Source organism: Fusarium poae, chromosome 1 (assembly GCF_019609905.1).
Source record: "Fusarium poae strain DAOMC 252244 chromosome 1, whole genome shotgun sequence".
NCBI classification, from domain to species: domain Eukaryota; kingdom Fungi; phylum Ascomycota; class Sordariomycetes; order Hypocreales; family Nectriaceae; genus Fusarium; species Fusarium poae.
In genome coordinates, this window is record NC_058399.1 from 12,111,407 (window position 1) to 12,123,814 (window position 12,408).

Here is a 12,408-nt window from a genome sequence, read left to right on the forward strand (position 1 = left end):
AGACATGAACTAATAGGTCTAAATATGCTGACTCAAGACCATTCTCAGGACAGGTGACAAAGCTGTATCCACTTTTTGTACTTGTGATATTGTCTTTGACTCTCGACAAGTCAATATTTGGCTGGATCTCAAACATTAATCGATCGCATAGTACTTCTGCCTGCGTGATAAAATAGTCCGGGAGTTTACGGAATTCGTTCATTGTTACTTGAACAGTCCCATGAGATATTGTCTCGCCATCATTGCTCCAGTGGAAGAGCATGGCTGGTGGCTCAGTGCGTGCAACGTTGCGTCCGAAATCTCGAAGGCTTATCAGCTCCGCCAATGGGTACTGCGAGCCTAGAATCATATACTTGGTTCGGACTTCGTCGAAATACTCGAATTGTCCAACTTCCGGCCGTTGTGGAATACCGAGCACTCCATATCCGTGCAAAGGCAGTGCTTGCTCCAGGAATAATAGACGCTGTACATAGATCATCGCTGACAGTTTTGAGCAATACTGACGAGCGAGTTGGAATCTCTGACCATCCGCAGAGAACCCAAGGATACCGCTGAAATATATAAGCAGTGTGGAGCTTGGCTGCCCGCCGAGAAAGCTTTCGGTACTAAGTGTGATACAAAGTTGGAACAAGAGTTGAAGGAAGTGATCGATTTCATAAGCAGCAGAGTCCTTTGATACGCCTGAGAACAGACCTTGGTGAGTTCTAGCTGTGTATCCACCAGAATCATCATCATAATATCCAGAATCACCGTAGTCGCTCTGGTCGTCCTCATCATCCTCGTCGTCCTCAAGTTCCCAAGCTTCAACGTTCTCATCGTCTGTCTCGTCATCCTCGACGCCTTCTTTCCGGCCTGGTCCCTGACAAACTCGAGTATTGAGAGGAACGTCAATGGATTGACCGCCCGTAGGATCAGAGTATATCCCTACCACGGAACTTCTCTGTCTTTTCATAATCGGCCAAGTTCCCTCCGACACGTCGAGATGGTTCCAGATGTTGTGCTCCCATATCTGATCTAGCTGTGTGGAGATCTCCGGCTTTATCTTCACATTCGTCATTTCTCGTCGAGAGCCATCCGGCATTCGGTATACTCGCAGGACAAAAGCCAGCAATTGCTTCTGAGTTCTCCGGTATTTAATCTCGCTACTCTTCTCTGCAACCAAGTTGAAGGCGATCTCCCGCCGGCTCTGGAGCCTTGAGCTGAGCAGCCAGCAACGAAGATTGTGACTGGTACTAAGAACCGTATCCTCACAACGGTCTATTACAGAGTCCAGTGCTCTCATGATGCATGATATCTTCTGTTCGTCCTCTCTTGGGCTTACGAGGTCCGGCGCGCCTTCCGAACTGCCCTGACCCAAGATGTAGTCTATGTTGAGAGAGTGGCGATCGGGTAGTCTGATTAACGCTCGCAGGACGTCTCTTCGGGACCCTCGGTAGATAGAAGGCCATTGTGTTCTGTCCAGCCATAAGCTTGTAGAGGCAAAAGTGTCAGTTCCTGTGTCATTGGTATTTGATCGTGGTTGACCCAAAGCTTCTCGATATCTGGCCTCTCGGTCTATGACTTGTTGTAGATGGGCTGATGCCTCAGATGTGAGAACATGGGGCGTTCCTTGCGGCTTCTTGGTGCTCGGCTTTACTTTCGATCTGCTCGCCCGTCCTTTTGCCTGTGTGTTGACCTGGAACCATTTGCTGCCTTCCCCAGAAGGAAAGAATCGCTGACAAGCGACATGTTCCTCCCATGGTAGCTCATCAGCGGATGTGTGGCAATTCGGTGCTGGTCTTCCCCTGCCTCTTGGGTTGATCCATTGATGCTTTTCAGCGCAATGATTTTGTATCTTTTGGATGGGACGGACAATATGGCCGCAAGCACGACATTTCAAACCGTTTGGTTGGGTTCTTGTTCGTAAGATGTGAGTGACATTTGTGTTTTGATTAACAACGAAACCATCTAGTAGTATGATTCACCTCTCCTATAGCACGCGAAAGAACGCGTCGCGCTCTAGCAGAACCCCGGTTTTGATCGGCGCTAATGTTAAATCAACTCTACACCCTGGCCATAATCAACCCTGCTAGGGTTAAAGTGGGTCAAATAAAATCAACTCTGCCAGAGTTGATTTGGGACTGGAGTACTAGGTTGTGATGCATCAGGGGGGGGGGTATTTCAGGCTCCTCATCGATATCTTGCGTCAGGTCAGCGACTCCAATGACGGACTCGTTGAAATCAGAGTCATCAGAATCCCCTGTAATGAGGTTATCACCACCAGAGGGTTCCTGATTATTGCTGAGTTTAAATTCAACGGCGTCGCTTGAAAGGAACGGCATTTCCTATGAGGGGCGGCGATAAACGCCGGCGGTATTTGCATCACGAAGCCGCTCGTAAAATCTCTGATGGATAGCTGATCGGCTCATATCATAATTGTTACGACCCAACAGGTCCTTATGCACGTGGGATAAGCACCCCACTTTTCGCTCCAATCATCAGCTACCCACCCTGTAGAAGTCGAACGCACGCCATTCGACTTGTATATTGTCGAACCAACCTCGTTCGACTTGCATACCTCCAAGTATATATACATTCTCTTAGCACTAGATAGAACTTAGCTCACCAGCTATCAACAAAACTTCTTTACCTGAATACGCCTTACCCGCACTATTCACTATTAAGAGACGTGACACTCCGCAACCGCTCAGTGACAACGCCCTACGCATCTGCAACATAAACCTAGTACGGACTAGTTTATCCCTTGGGAATCACAACCGTCACAGCCCCCCCCCCCGGCTCGAGCCAACGGGTAATAGTTCCTAGGTCGCTGTTGGCTGTAGAGGTTCTTGAAAACAGCGCAGCTGAGATATGATACACACAATTGACACCAATATCTGACACTTATGTTCCATAATGTTACATGTGATGCATTACTAACCACTATAAAACAGAACTAAATCGGACATGTTGAATGACCGTGCCCTCCTCGCTCAGCCACTTAAGTAGTGACATGAACTTCATATGATTTCCTTTACATCATTCTCGCCATTAAAGTTCAACACACTCTGACAAACCCATCCAACCCCAATTCTTTTCAATGGTGTCGTCTTTCCAACAAGAAGGAAGATATAATACTTCTTGTCACTGTACTTTCCATCCTCGGTATCCTTTTTGTCCTCACTCCAAGAGGGCTTGTGGCCTGTTCTTCCTAGTAACGCGCACCGCACCCCTTCGGGTATTTTTTTTGTTGTTTTATCAAACCGCAGTTCTCCTACTACTCCGTCGTTGTTGGGATGACCGTGGTGGCGCACAGTGTCCTCCTGTCCGGATTTGCGACTTCCTGACTTTTGGTGTGGATTCACCGAAAGGCGATATGGTCCATGTCGTCCCTCTTGTTTCGGTTCCACAGCTTCGAGTTCAAGCTTAACCACCCGGCAGGTGAGGAGGATGGGAGAAGAATCGGTCGTTGTCTTTGAAGAATCGGTCGTTGTCTTTGAAGAATCGGTCGTTGTCTTTGAAGAATCGGTCGTTGTCTTTGAAGAATCGGCCGTTGTCTTTGAAAGTTTAACGCTCATATTCCATTCGACATCATATCCAACTTTCAAGTAATCGATTGATCCATGATATGCCATCCATGACCATGTCTGCGGCTGTGGAATGTTCGTATCTTGGAAGTCAATACTATAATCAGTGTCACAGCCTGAGTCGGAGGGACCCTGGTCGTGACAATCAACAATATTCTTATCTCGATACCATAGGAGACTCCGCTGCAAAAAAGGCGGTTGATCAAAGATGCCGTTTTCAACTTGGCAACGCCCTATGGCCTGTGCCAATGCGCTAGCTAGTGACTTAACCGCGATGGGTCTATCTGTCATCTTCGTAAGGCATGAATTGGAGTATTTCTTGAACAATAACTGGAAAAGTTTAATGTTCGCCGTTACTGCACGCTTCGTAAGCGACATCGGAAATTCTGGGTCACTCCAGAAAGATTTTTGACCACTTAAACAATTAGTCAATGCCAAATATAGATCCGCCTCATATAGACCTACTTTTGCATATAGCCCTCTGATCGTAGCGCTGCACAAGTCATGCCTCCTCCGCACTCCCAAAATGGCTGTTGCTCCGTGAAGTGAATGATCCGTCGTGATAGTGCACGTTCCTGCAGGACCCATGCCCGGGTGTTCAAAATTCCGTTCTCCACGAAGCGTTCAAAGTATTTACCGAATGAGGGCAAATGGGCGGATGAGTCCGAATCGAGGGATGAGTCCGAATCGAGGGATGAGTCCGAATCGAGGGATGAGTCCGAATCGAGGGATGAGTCCGAAGTAGCGGATTCCAAATCGACGGATGAGTCTAGATCGCGGGGTATGGTTATTGACTCTTGGAGAAATCCTTGATGTGAATCTTTAGAGGAAGTAGCGGCGATGGTGCAGTAAGCGTTCTTGAAAACCTCGTGCATAGTTTCCGATTCTTTTATCCAATCTTTTTTATCCCCTTGATTGATGCAAAGCGAGTCGATCCAGATATATTGTTTACCAATCGAGCGAGTCAACTCAATTGCATCCCTGAATGTTTTCGGCAAATCTTCCAGGCGAAATGTCGCCTCAACACCACCTTTGAATTGCCATTTATTCCTATCCTCCATTGGCAGGTCGCCCCAGCAATGCGAAAGAGCAACATAGTCGACGTCCGATGTTAGATTGTCCACAGGTTTTTTGACAACTTTCACATCACCTTTCACATCACCGTCGCTGACACTGTGTAAATCAACCAGACGGGTTGGCAAAGGGTGATAGTCAGCCGGGCGGCATTTGCCATCTGATCCACAAAGTCCGTCATCGCAAATTCGGAGCCACTCTCTGATTAAGGTTTTTTGATCCTTTCGTGACATGACGGGGAAAGAAGAGTAGCTTACACGTTCCTTGAGGGATGAGTTACCCGAGAACGACCATAAGTCTGTAGCATACTAGGATAATGGTTAAAATCAGAAAAACGCGCAAATATATAGAGATAGCGGTTAAAGAGAAGGGCTAGCGTTCACGCCGAGCCTCGGGTGAAGCCAGTACTTACTCGCTATTTCCGCAAAAGGATACATCATCAGCAATCATACCAGCAATATCTCAGATGAAGCCAGTACTTACATTCTATTTCCACAGAAACATCCAGCATCAGCAATCAAACCAGCAATATCTCAGATGAAGCCAGTACTTACAGGCTATTTCCACAGAAACATCCAGCATCAGCAATCATACCAGCAATATCTCAGATGAAGCCAGTACTTACCTCCTATTTCCACAGAAACATCCAGCATCAGCAATCAAACTAGCAATATCTTAGATGAAGCCAGTACTTACCTCCTATTTCCACAGAAACATCCAGCATCAGCAATCATACCAGCAATATCTCAGATGAAGCCAGTACTTACCTCCTATTTCCACAGAAACATCCAGCATCAGCAATCATACCAGCAATATCTCAGATGAAGCCAGTACTTACCTCCTATTTCCACAGAAACATCCAGCATCAGCAATCAAACTAGCAATATCTTAGATGAAGCCAGTACTTACCTCCTATTTCCACAGAAACATCCAGCATCAGCAATCATACCAGCAATATCTCAGATGAAGCCAGTACTTACCTCCTATTTCCACAGAAACATCCAGCATCAGCAATCATACCAGCAATATCTCAGATGAAGCCAGTACTTACTCGCTATTTCCGCAAAAGGATCCAGCATCAGCAATCATACCAGCAATATCTCAGATGAAGCCAGTACTTACTCGTTATTTCCACAGAAACATCCAGCATCAGCAATCATACCAGCAATATCTCAGGTGAAGCCAGTACTTACCCACTATTTCCACAGAAACATCCAGCATTAGCAATCATACCAGCAATATCTCAGATGAAGCCAGTACTTACCTGGTCTCTAGTCCGGGTGTTGTTCTGGCTGAACAAACACTTGGGGTTAGCGAGATTGTATGGCGGTTGCGGGTCGTGCACGGGCCATTCCCCTCAGGACAACGTTCCCCCAGGACAACAACGGTGATTGGGTCGAAAACAGACGAACCCCAACCCCAAGTTGACAGGGAACTAACACCAAATACCAATAACAGGCCCAGAAAACAACGAGGGGAGGGAAGAGTTCAATCAATTCTTTACATACAGGTAAATCGTAATTAGTAATTTAAAAATAGAGTTTACATATCACTGTAGCAATAACAAAAGCAAGTCTATTTACATTAAGCCAGATATATTTATATCAGTAGGCATTATCATGATACTAAATAACAACAGTATCATCATCCAGACGCAGCCAGATTTGAATTGTGCGTTTTATATCAGCGGCAGCACCGTTCACTCACCACTACGTACAACCATGAAAAATAATACAGTGGACCAGATAATTCAGCTTTGCGAGCAGCTTGATGTCCTGCTTTGTCTGATCTGCGAGGCAGCTATCAAACCCGAGGTCGATAAGGTAGAGCACCACTACCGCAACTGCCACAAAACTGTTGGAGAGCAGCTACAGGCGGTAATTGCATTCGCAGCATCGTTCTCGTCGTCGGGGTGGCGCCCCCGGACACTGCAGGATCCAGCAGACGAGAACATACAACTGCCACCAGATGGAAGCGCGCCGATCCCCGGGCTGAGGACATATAAGGGGTTTAGCTGTAGGGCCGGGGGCTGTCGCTTTCTGACCCGCAACAAGTCGAACTTTTCTACACACGAGACCCGCAACAGACACAGAACGCAGGTGGAAGGTAAGCGCGGACGGGAGTACGTAATGCTTCAGTCACTGCGCAAAGCCCCGCATGCAAGGTACTGGATCGTCAACCCAGCGCGGGGCGCCGAAACCACCGACGCCGATGGCGATCCGGCCACTGAACGCGCTGACGATGGCGTAACTGCTGGGGATGCTCTACTACCGCAGACCGTCCGGGCATGTGAGAAGGATCTAAAGAAGGCAGAGACGGAACGGCAACGTCAGGTAGAGGCACCAGGCGGAGTCGACACCGAGTCGAGATGGGTGCAGTTTATGAAATGGTCGGCGCACTTGCAGCAGAGGGACAAACCGACGCTGTACCAGGCGGGGCTATCACCGGCTTCTGCCGCAGTCGAGCAGCGGATGTGGCCCCGCGAGCGCCGTGAAGCGAACCAGAGGCTACGTGAGCTGACCGAGAGTTTCCGGCGCGAGCTTGGCCGTTGTATGGAGAGGCTGGATAGGGTGCCGGACGAAACGCTCGAGTGGCTCGGCAGCATTGACCCGACCAAGCCGGTATCGACCCCGTTCGGCCGAAAGCAGCAGTCAGATACGATGGACAGGTACAGTGCGTGCTGGCAGCGGTACTTGTGCTATTGCGTCCGGATTCAGGCGCTTGGGCGCGATGGGGCCAAGGCAGAGCACGGTATCCGATTTACGGAAGAGCAGTGGAATTCCCTGGCTGACATCGTCCAGCGACTTGATACTGTTGTCGACAAGAAGAAGAGGCAGGGGCAGCAGCAGGTCACGAAGGGCAGCAGAGAAGGGGATAGAGGAGAGGGAGAAGAAGAAGAAGAAGAAGAAGAAGACCCCGATAAGGGAGGCACTTGATGAGGCTGTCTTCGACTTCTGCATCAAGTCGATTAAGCAGAAGCTTGGGAAGAAGCAGTACTACAACCCGCTGCTCCACTTCACGGCTGTACTGGGTGTCAAGGAGGATGGCACGTGGGTACCGTCCCACACACATACCCGGTTTCTCGCCGGTTTCTTATGGTGCGGGCGGATTCTGATGCTAGAGCACTTCTTTGAGGACGACCCGTACGACTCCGACGACTCGAATTGCGACACGAGCTTTGCGGCTATCGATCGGTTCCAGAAGGGTCATCGCGACTGGCTCGCAACCGGCTCGTATACACCGTTCAGTGCTATTATCCAGTGGATGACGTACGGGAGGGGCTACCGTAATCAGGAAGGTGGGCAAGCGCGGGTGCTATGGGACAGTAATGGCATGACGCTCAACTATCTGGGCGACAAGATCACCGTAAACAGCTTTCAACGGGCAGCACAGGCATTCGTGCGAGAAGCGGAGGGCTGGCTCGACAAGCTTATGGACGGACAATGGAGTCAGATCCGCGAAACAATACGGCTACAGGACATCGCCGATAGCTTGGTGTTTGAGGGCCCAGGGCGGTCATTTGCGACGAACCGGAAGAATGCATGGCTCAAGCCGGGTGCAGAGAAGTTAACGAGGGCTGTTGGGCACGACGCTGTGGAAGATCGTCGATGCAGGGAACGGCGGTAGTCGGGTCGAGTGCCGTAAACGGGCGATGGATGAGTATCTTGGCTGGCTGCGGCAGTTCCGGTCAAGTATGTTCCCGGTTGTGCATGTATGGGGAGGGCAGCCCGGGCGAGGTCCGGAGGTGTCAACGCTGAAGCACTGCGATACCGATCAGCTGCCGAAGAACGTGTTTGTCTTTGACGGGCAGGTGGTGCTCATCACAGACCGGGACAAAAGCAAGGGATTGAATGGCAAGCAAGGCCGAAAGGTAGCGCGTTTCTTGCCTGAGGGCCCAAGCTTGATGATGGTGGCATATGTCGCATGGCTGCTGCCGTTTGAGAAGGTGCTGCATCGGCTCTCTGGCATTCGAGGCCCGTCCGAAGCGATCAGCCCGTGGCTATGGAAGTCGGCCGAGAAGGGGATCTGGGACACGGCAAAGCTGAGCAAGCAGCTCGCGCTTGTCACAGGTGTACAGATTGGGGTTCAGCTAACTGTTTCAAGCTACCGGCATGTAGCTATTGAGATGGGTCGTCGAATCAAGGGATTAATTGTTCAGCAAGTTGAACTGGAAGCCGCCGTGGCGGACAGCGACGACGAGGCGGCCGATCCGTTAACTGGAGAAGCACACCGACGACCGAAAGTTGAGTATGTATGGGACATCCAAGCGACACACGGAAGTCGAATCGCACGGAATCACTATGCCGTCAATCTTCAATTTCCGAGTCAGTTGCAGCCGGAGATGTTGTCAAATTTCCGGGAGATCAGCCGTCTGTGGCATGAATTTCTGGCCCGAACTGATGGTGATTTCGGTGACAGGAAACGCCGGGCTCATGACGACGATATTATGCCGGTAGTCGACAGATCAGCAAAGAGGCAAAGGCTTGCTATAGACCGAGAGGTACGTATAGTAGTATTTACTCTGCTATTATGTATATACATAATACGCCGGAATTATTGGGATAGATTACAATTGGTGCTGGTACAGAAAAGATGGGGGAGTGGCGCTATAGGGTAGGGCGTAAGAATAAGCTTATTATAACTAACACATAACCGCTATCAGCAGGCAACTTCACCGAGACTCCCGCTGGATGGCGACTTGGCCCCCCGCTATGAGGATGCAGAGATAGATGCTGGGCTGAAGCGTATGCTAGGCGAAGACGCAGGATGGAAGACGGCGCAGCAGCGCGATGGCATGTACCGGATTATGCGACTAGAGAATGACGGCATCCGGAGCGAGTTGCTTATCGTGGTGCTGCCGACAGGCGGTGGCAAAAGCATTTTATTTATGCTGCCGGCTTTTATGGAAGACGAACGAGGCACGGGTGGAGGACCGGTCAGTATTGTGGTTGTCCCGTTTGTATCTCTTGTGCAGGACTTGGTTTCAAGGGCACGCGAGCTCGGCATCGATTGCATGGAATGGAGAAACGATATCGATCAAGAGAGGGATGAACGGCAGCGGGACGCGCGGTTGGTAGTGGTCAGTGCCGATGTGGCCGTGAGCGAAGGATTCACCGCATACGTCGAGAGCATTCGGGGTCGAGGGTTGCTGGAAAGGGTGTTCTTTGACGAGTGTCACACCGCTATCATGGACGTCAGCTACCGAGAGCGGCTAGGGCTGCTAACGGGGCTGCACCGGTTCGGGTGCCCGCTGGTGATGCTTACTGCGACGCTGCCGGTGTCGATGGAGGATTGGTTCCGGGAGCGAATGCTGGCACAGGACGCAACAATCATCCGAGCTCCGACGATGAGGGTGAATATTCGGTACCGAGTGAAGCAGGTAAGGCCGGGGAAGACGGCAATAGAGGACGGAGTGGTAGCTGCAATGAAGGCGATCGAGGAGCGAATGGAGACAGCACAACGCGGAGTGGTATACTGCCGCTCGATCAAGCAGTGTGAGGCAATAGCTGCGATGGTTGGCTGCAAAGCGTATCACAGCAAGCTAACGCGGGAAGCACGAGTTAGTGCAGTGCAAGACTGGGTCGATGGGCGGGACGGTCAGCGGTGGATTGCGGCAACGACTGGACTGGGGACCGGTGTCGACATCAGGGGCATCGTTGGTGTAATTCATGCGGGACCGCCGTTTGGACTAGTCGACTTTGTTCAGCAGACAGGTAGAGGCGGTCGACAGAGAGGTGAGGTTGTAGACTCGGTGATTGTGACAGATGGAAGGGCGGGCTGGGCAAACGAGTTCGGCAGTGATATTGATCACATGAACCGTGAGGCAGTTGAATTGTTTATAAAGGGTGAGGGCTGTCGGCGGTTCGTGCTTGGGCGATTTTTTGATGGGATTGAGCTTTGTTGTAGCGATATGCGGGCAGAATACTGTGATCGGTGCTTAAGGGAAACTGATAAGGTGAATGGCGGAGAAGATAGGGAAGAAGGAAGGGTTCTGGTGGTTAACCGACTGAAGGAGAGCGTGCAGGAGGAGAGCCGGCGGATGACGAGGCTGTATAGCTGGCTAGATCGAGTGCGGGAGGTAGGATGCTCGGTATGCTTTGTTAAGTGGCACATACACGGGGCAAAGGAGGAAAATAAAGGGAGGATAGAGCATGAGCGGAAGGACTGCAAGCTGCTAAAGCAGAAGGATTTTGATCGATGGCAGGCAAGACTACGGTTTGCAGACTACGAGTGCTGCTGGGAGTGCGGTCTGCCGTATAACTGGTGTAGCGTGGGACGAGTGCAGGGTAAGTGTAGCTACCGTAATAGGATATTACCGGTGGTGATGATGGTGAGGGTTAGTGAAACGGTTCGGGAGCTAGTGCGTGATAGGTTTGGGGTAGATTGTATGGATGAGCAGGTATACCGCGAGTGGATTAAGCGGATGAGGCCGATGTATGGGTTATCGATGACGAACGGGCTTGCAGTGTGGGATGAGATTGTGCAGTATATTAGTAAGAAAGAAAAACGGCTATAGTAGAGAGTATATTAGCATAAAAAGGATTATAGGAAAGATATCATGGTATATATGTAAGGAATAGATTGAAAGTGAAATATAAAAACAAGAAATGAATAGGTAATTAATATATCAACTGATATAAGTTTATATATAGAATAAGAAATAGGTTACAAAGTAATTAGATTGTAAAGAATACTTGAGAGATTAGAGGTATATTGAGTAACTATAGGTAAGAAAATAAATATATAGATAAGGTATAAAGTACTAGATTAAGGTTGTATTTACTATAGTAAATTAGAAAAGAAGAAAGATCAAGTAAAGTAAGATATGATATAAAAAAGATAAGAGAAAATAGGAGAAAAGGGATTTAGTAAATAAGGGTTTATATAAGTAAAAGTGGCATAAGATAGATTTAAAGATATAAGGGGCTTAAGGTTAGGGCTATAGGGAAGGTTAAAGGGTTAGGGTTATAGAGAGGTAGAAGGGTTAGGGCTATAATAGAGTAATAGATAAAGGGAAGTAAAGAATGAGAAGTAGGAAATAATATAGAAGGATAAGAGAGATATAGAGTTAATAAGAAAAGAAAGAATAAAAGGGTTATAGTAAGAGTAAGAAAAAAACCGCTAATTATAGTAGATTAAAGGTAAGAAATAACGGCTAATTTTACTGGACTAGGGGTAAAGAATGGTTAACCGCTGATATTATTAGATTAGAGAAGTAGGGAATAACCGCTAATTATATTAGACTAAGGGTAAAGAATAACAGCTAGTGGTATTAAGTTAGAGAGATAAGATAAGACTGGATTAGGGATCGAGAGGAGGCTAAGTGATATATAAAGGAGGATCAAGAAGGGCAAGGTAAGGTTGTAATTCCGCCGGAGGCGGCGCGCACGGCAGGTGTAGCGCGCTAGCGCTGAGGGTTATAACATAGGAAGATAAAAGAACGTAAGAAAACGATACAGTATAGGACAGTGCGCCGTCACACAGTGTACTTTTTCGTTGGATTCGGTCAAAAGCAGTAGCAGGGTTAAAAGGAGCGTTTTTGGGGGTGGGTGGGCGAACCCGTGAAAGTCCGCTAACGGCAGGTCGCGCGGCAGCGCGGTACGTTGGGGTAAGGAGCACTGTTCGCCGGAGGCGGCGCGCACGGTAGGTGCAGCGCGATAGCGCTGATGGTTAGGGTTAGGGTTAGGGTTAGGGTTAGGGTTAGGGTTAGGGTTAGGGTTAGGGTTAGGGTTAGGGTTAGGGTTAGGGTTAGGGTTAGGGTTAGGAA

The 12,408-nt window shown here is 49.0% G+C and overlaps 4 protein-coding genes across 4 annotated transcripts; 2 read left to right on the forward strand and 2 right to left on the reverse strand.

The window, feature by feature from the left end:
• Positions 1 to 135: 135 nt before the first annotated feature.
• On the reverse strand, positions 136 to 2,321 carry FPOAC1_003932 (uncharacterized protein; the record flags this gene model as incomplete). Its single annotated transcript, XM_044848487.1, has 3 exons — positions 136 to 156; positions 209 to 1,895; positions 2,212 to 2,321. The coding sequence occupies 3 exons, from the start codon at positions 2,319 to 2,321 to the stop codon at positions 136 to 138; spliced, it is 1,818 nt and encodes a 605-aa protein (XP_044714403.1).
• Positions 2,322 to 4,027: 1,706 nt separating this feature from the next.
• FPOAC1_003933 (uncharacterized protein) lies at positions 4,028 to 4,441 on the reverse strand (the record flags this gene model as incomplete). The annotated part of the gene is made up of 1 exon (XM_044848488.1): positions 4,028 to 4,441. One exon carries the CDS (start codon positions 4,439 to 4,441, stop codon positions 4,028 to 4,030), a length of 414 nt encoding a protein of 137 aa, XP_044714404.1.
• A 1,920-nt stretch (positions 4,442 to 6,361) lies between these two features.
• On the forward strand, positions 6,362 to 8,267 carry FPOAC1_003934 (uncharacterized protein; the record flags this gene model as incomplete). The annotated part of the gene is made up of 2 exons (XM_044848489.1): positions 6,362 to 7,413; positions 7,442 to 8,267. The coding sequence occupies 2 exons, from the start codon at positions 6,362 to 6,364 to the stop codon at positions 8,265 to 8,267; spliced, it is 1,878 nt and encodes a 625-aa protein (XP_044714405.1).
• A 67-nt stretch (positions 8,268 to 8,334) lies between these two features.
• FPOAC1_003935 (uncharacterized protein) lies at positions 8,335 to 10,306 on the forward strand (the record flags this gene model as incomplete). Its single annotated transcript, XM_044848490.1, has 3 exons — positions 8,335 to 9,141; positions 9,304 to 10,020; positions 10,196 to 10,306. The coding sequence occupies 3 exons, from the start codon at positions 8,335 to 8,337 to the stop codon at positions 10,304 to 10,306; spliced, it is 1,635 nt and encodes a 544-aa protein (XP_044714406.1).
• Positions 10,307 to 12,408: the final 2,102 nt, after the last annotated feature.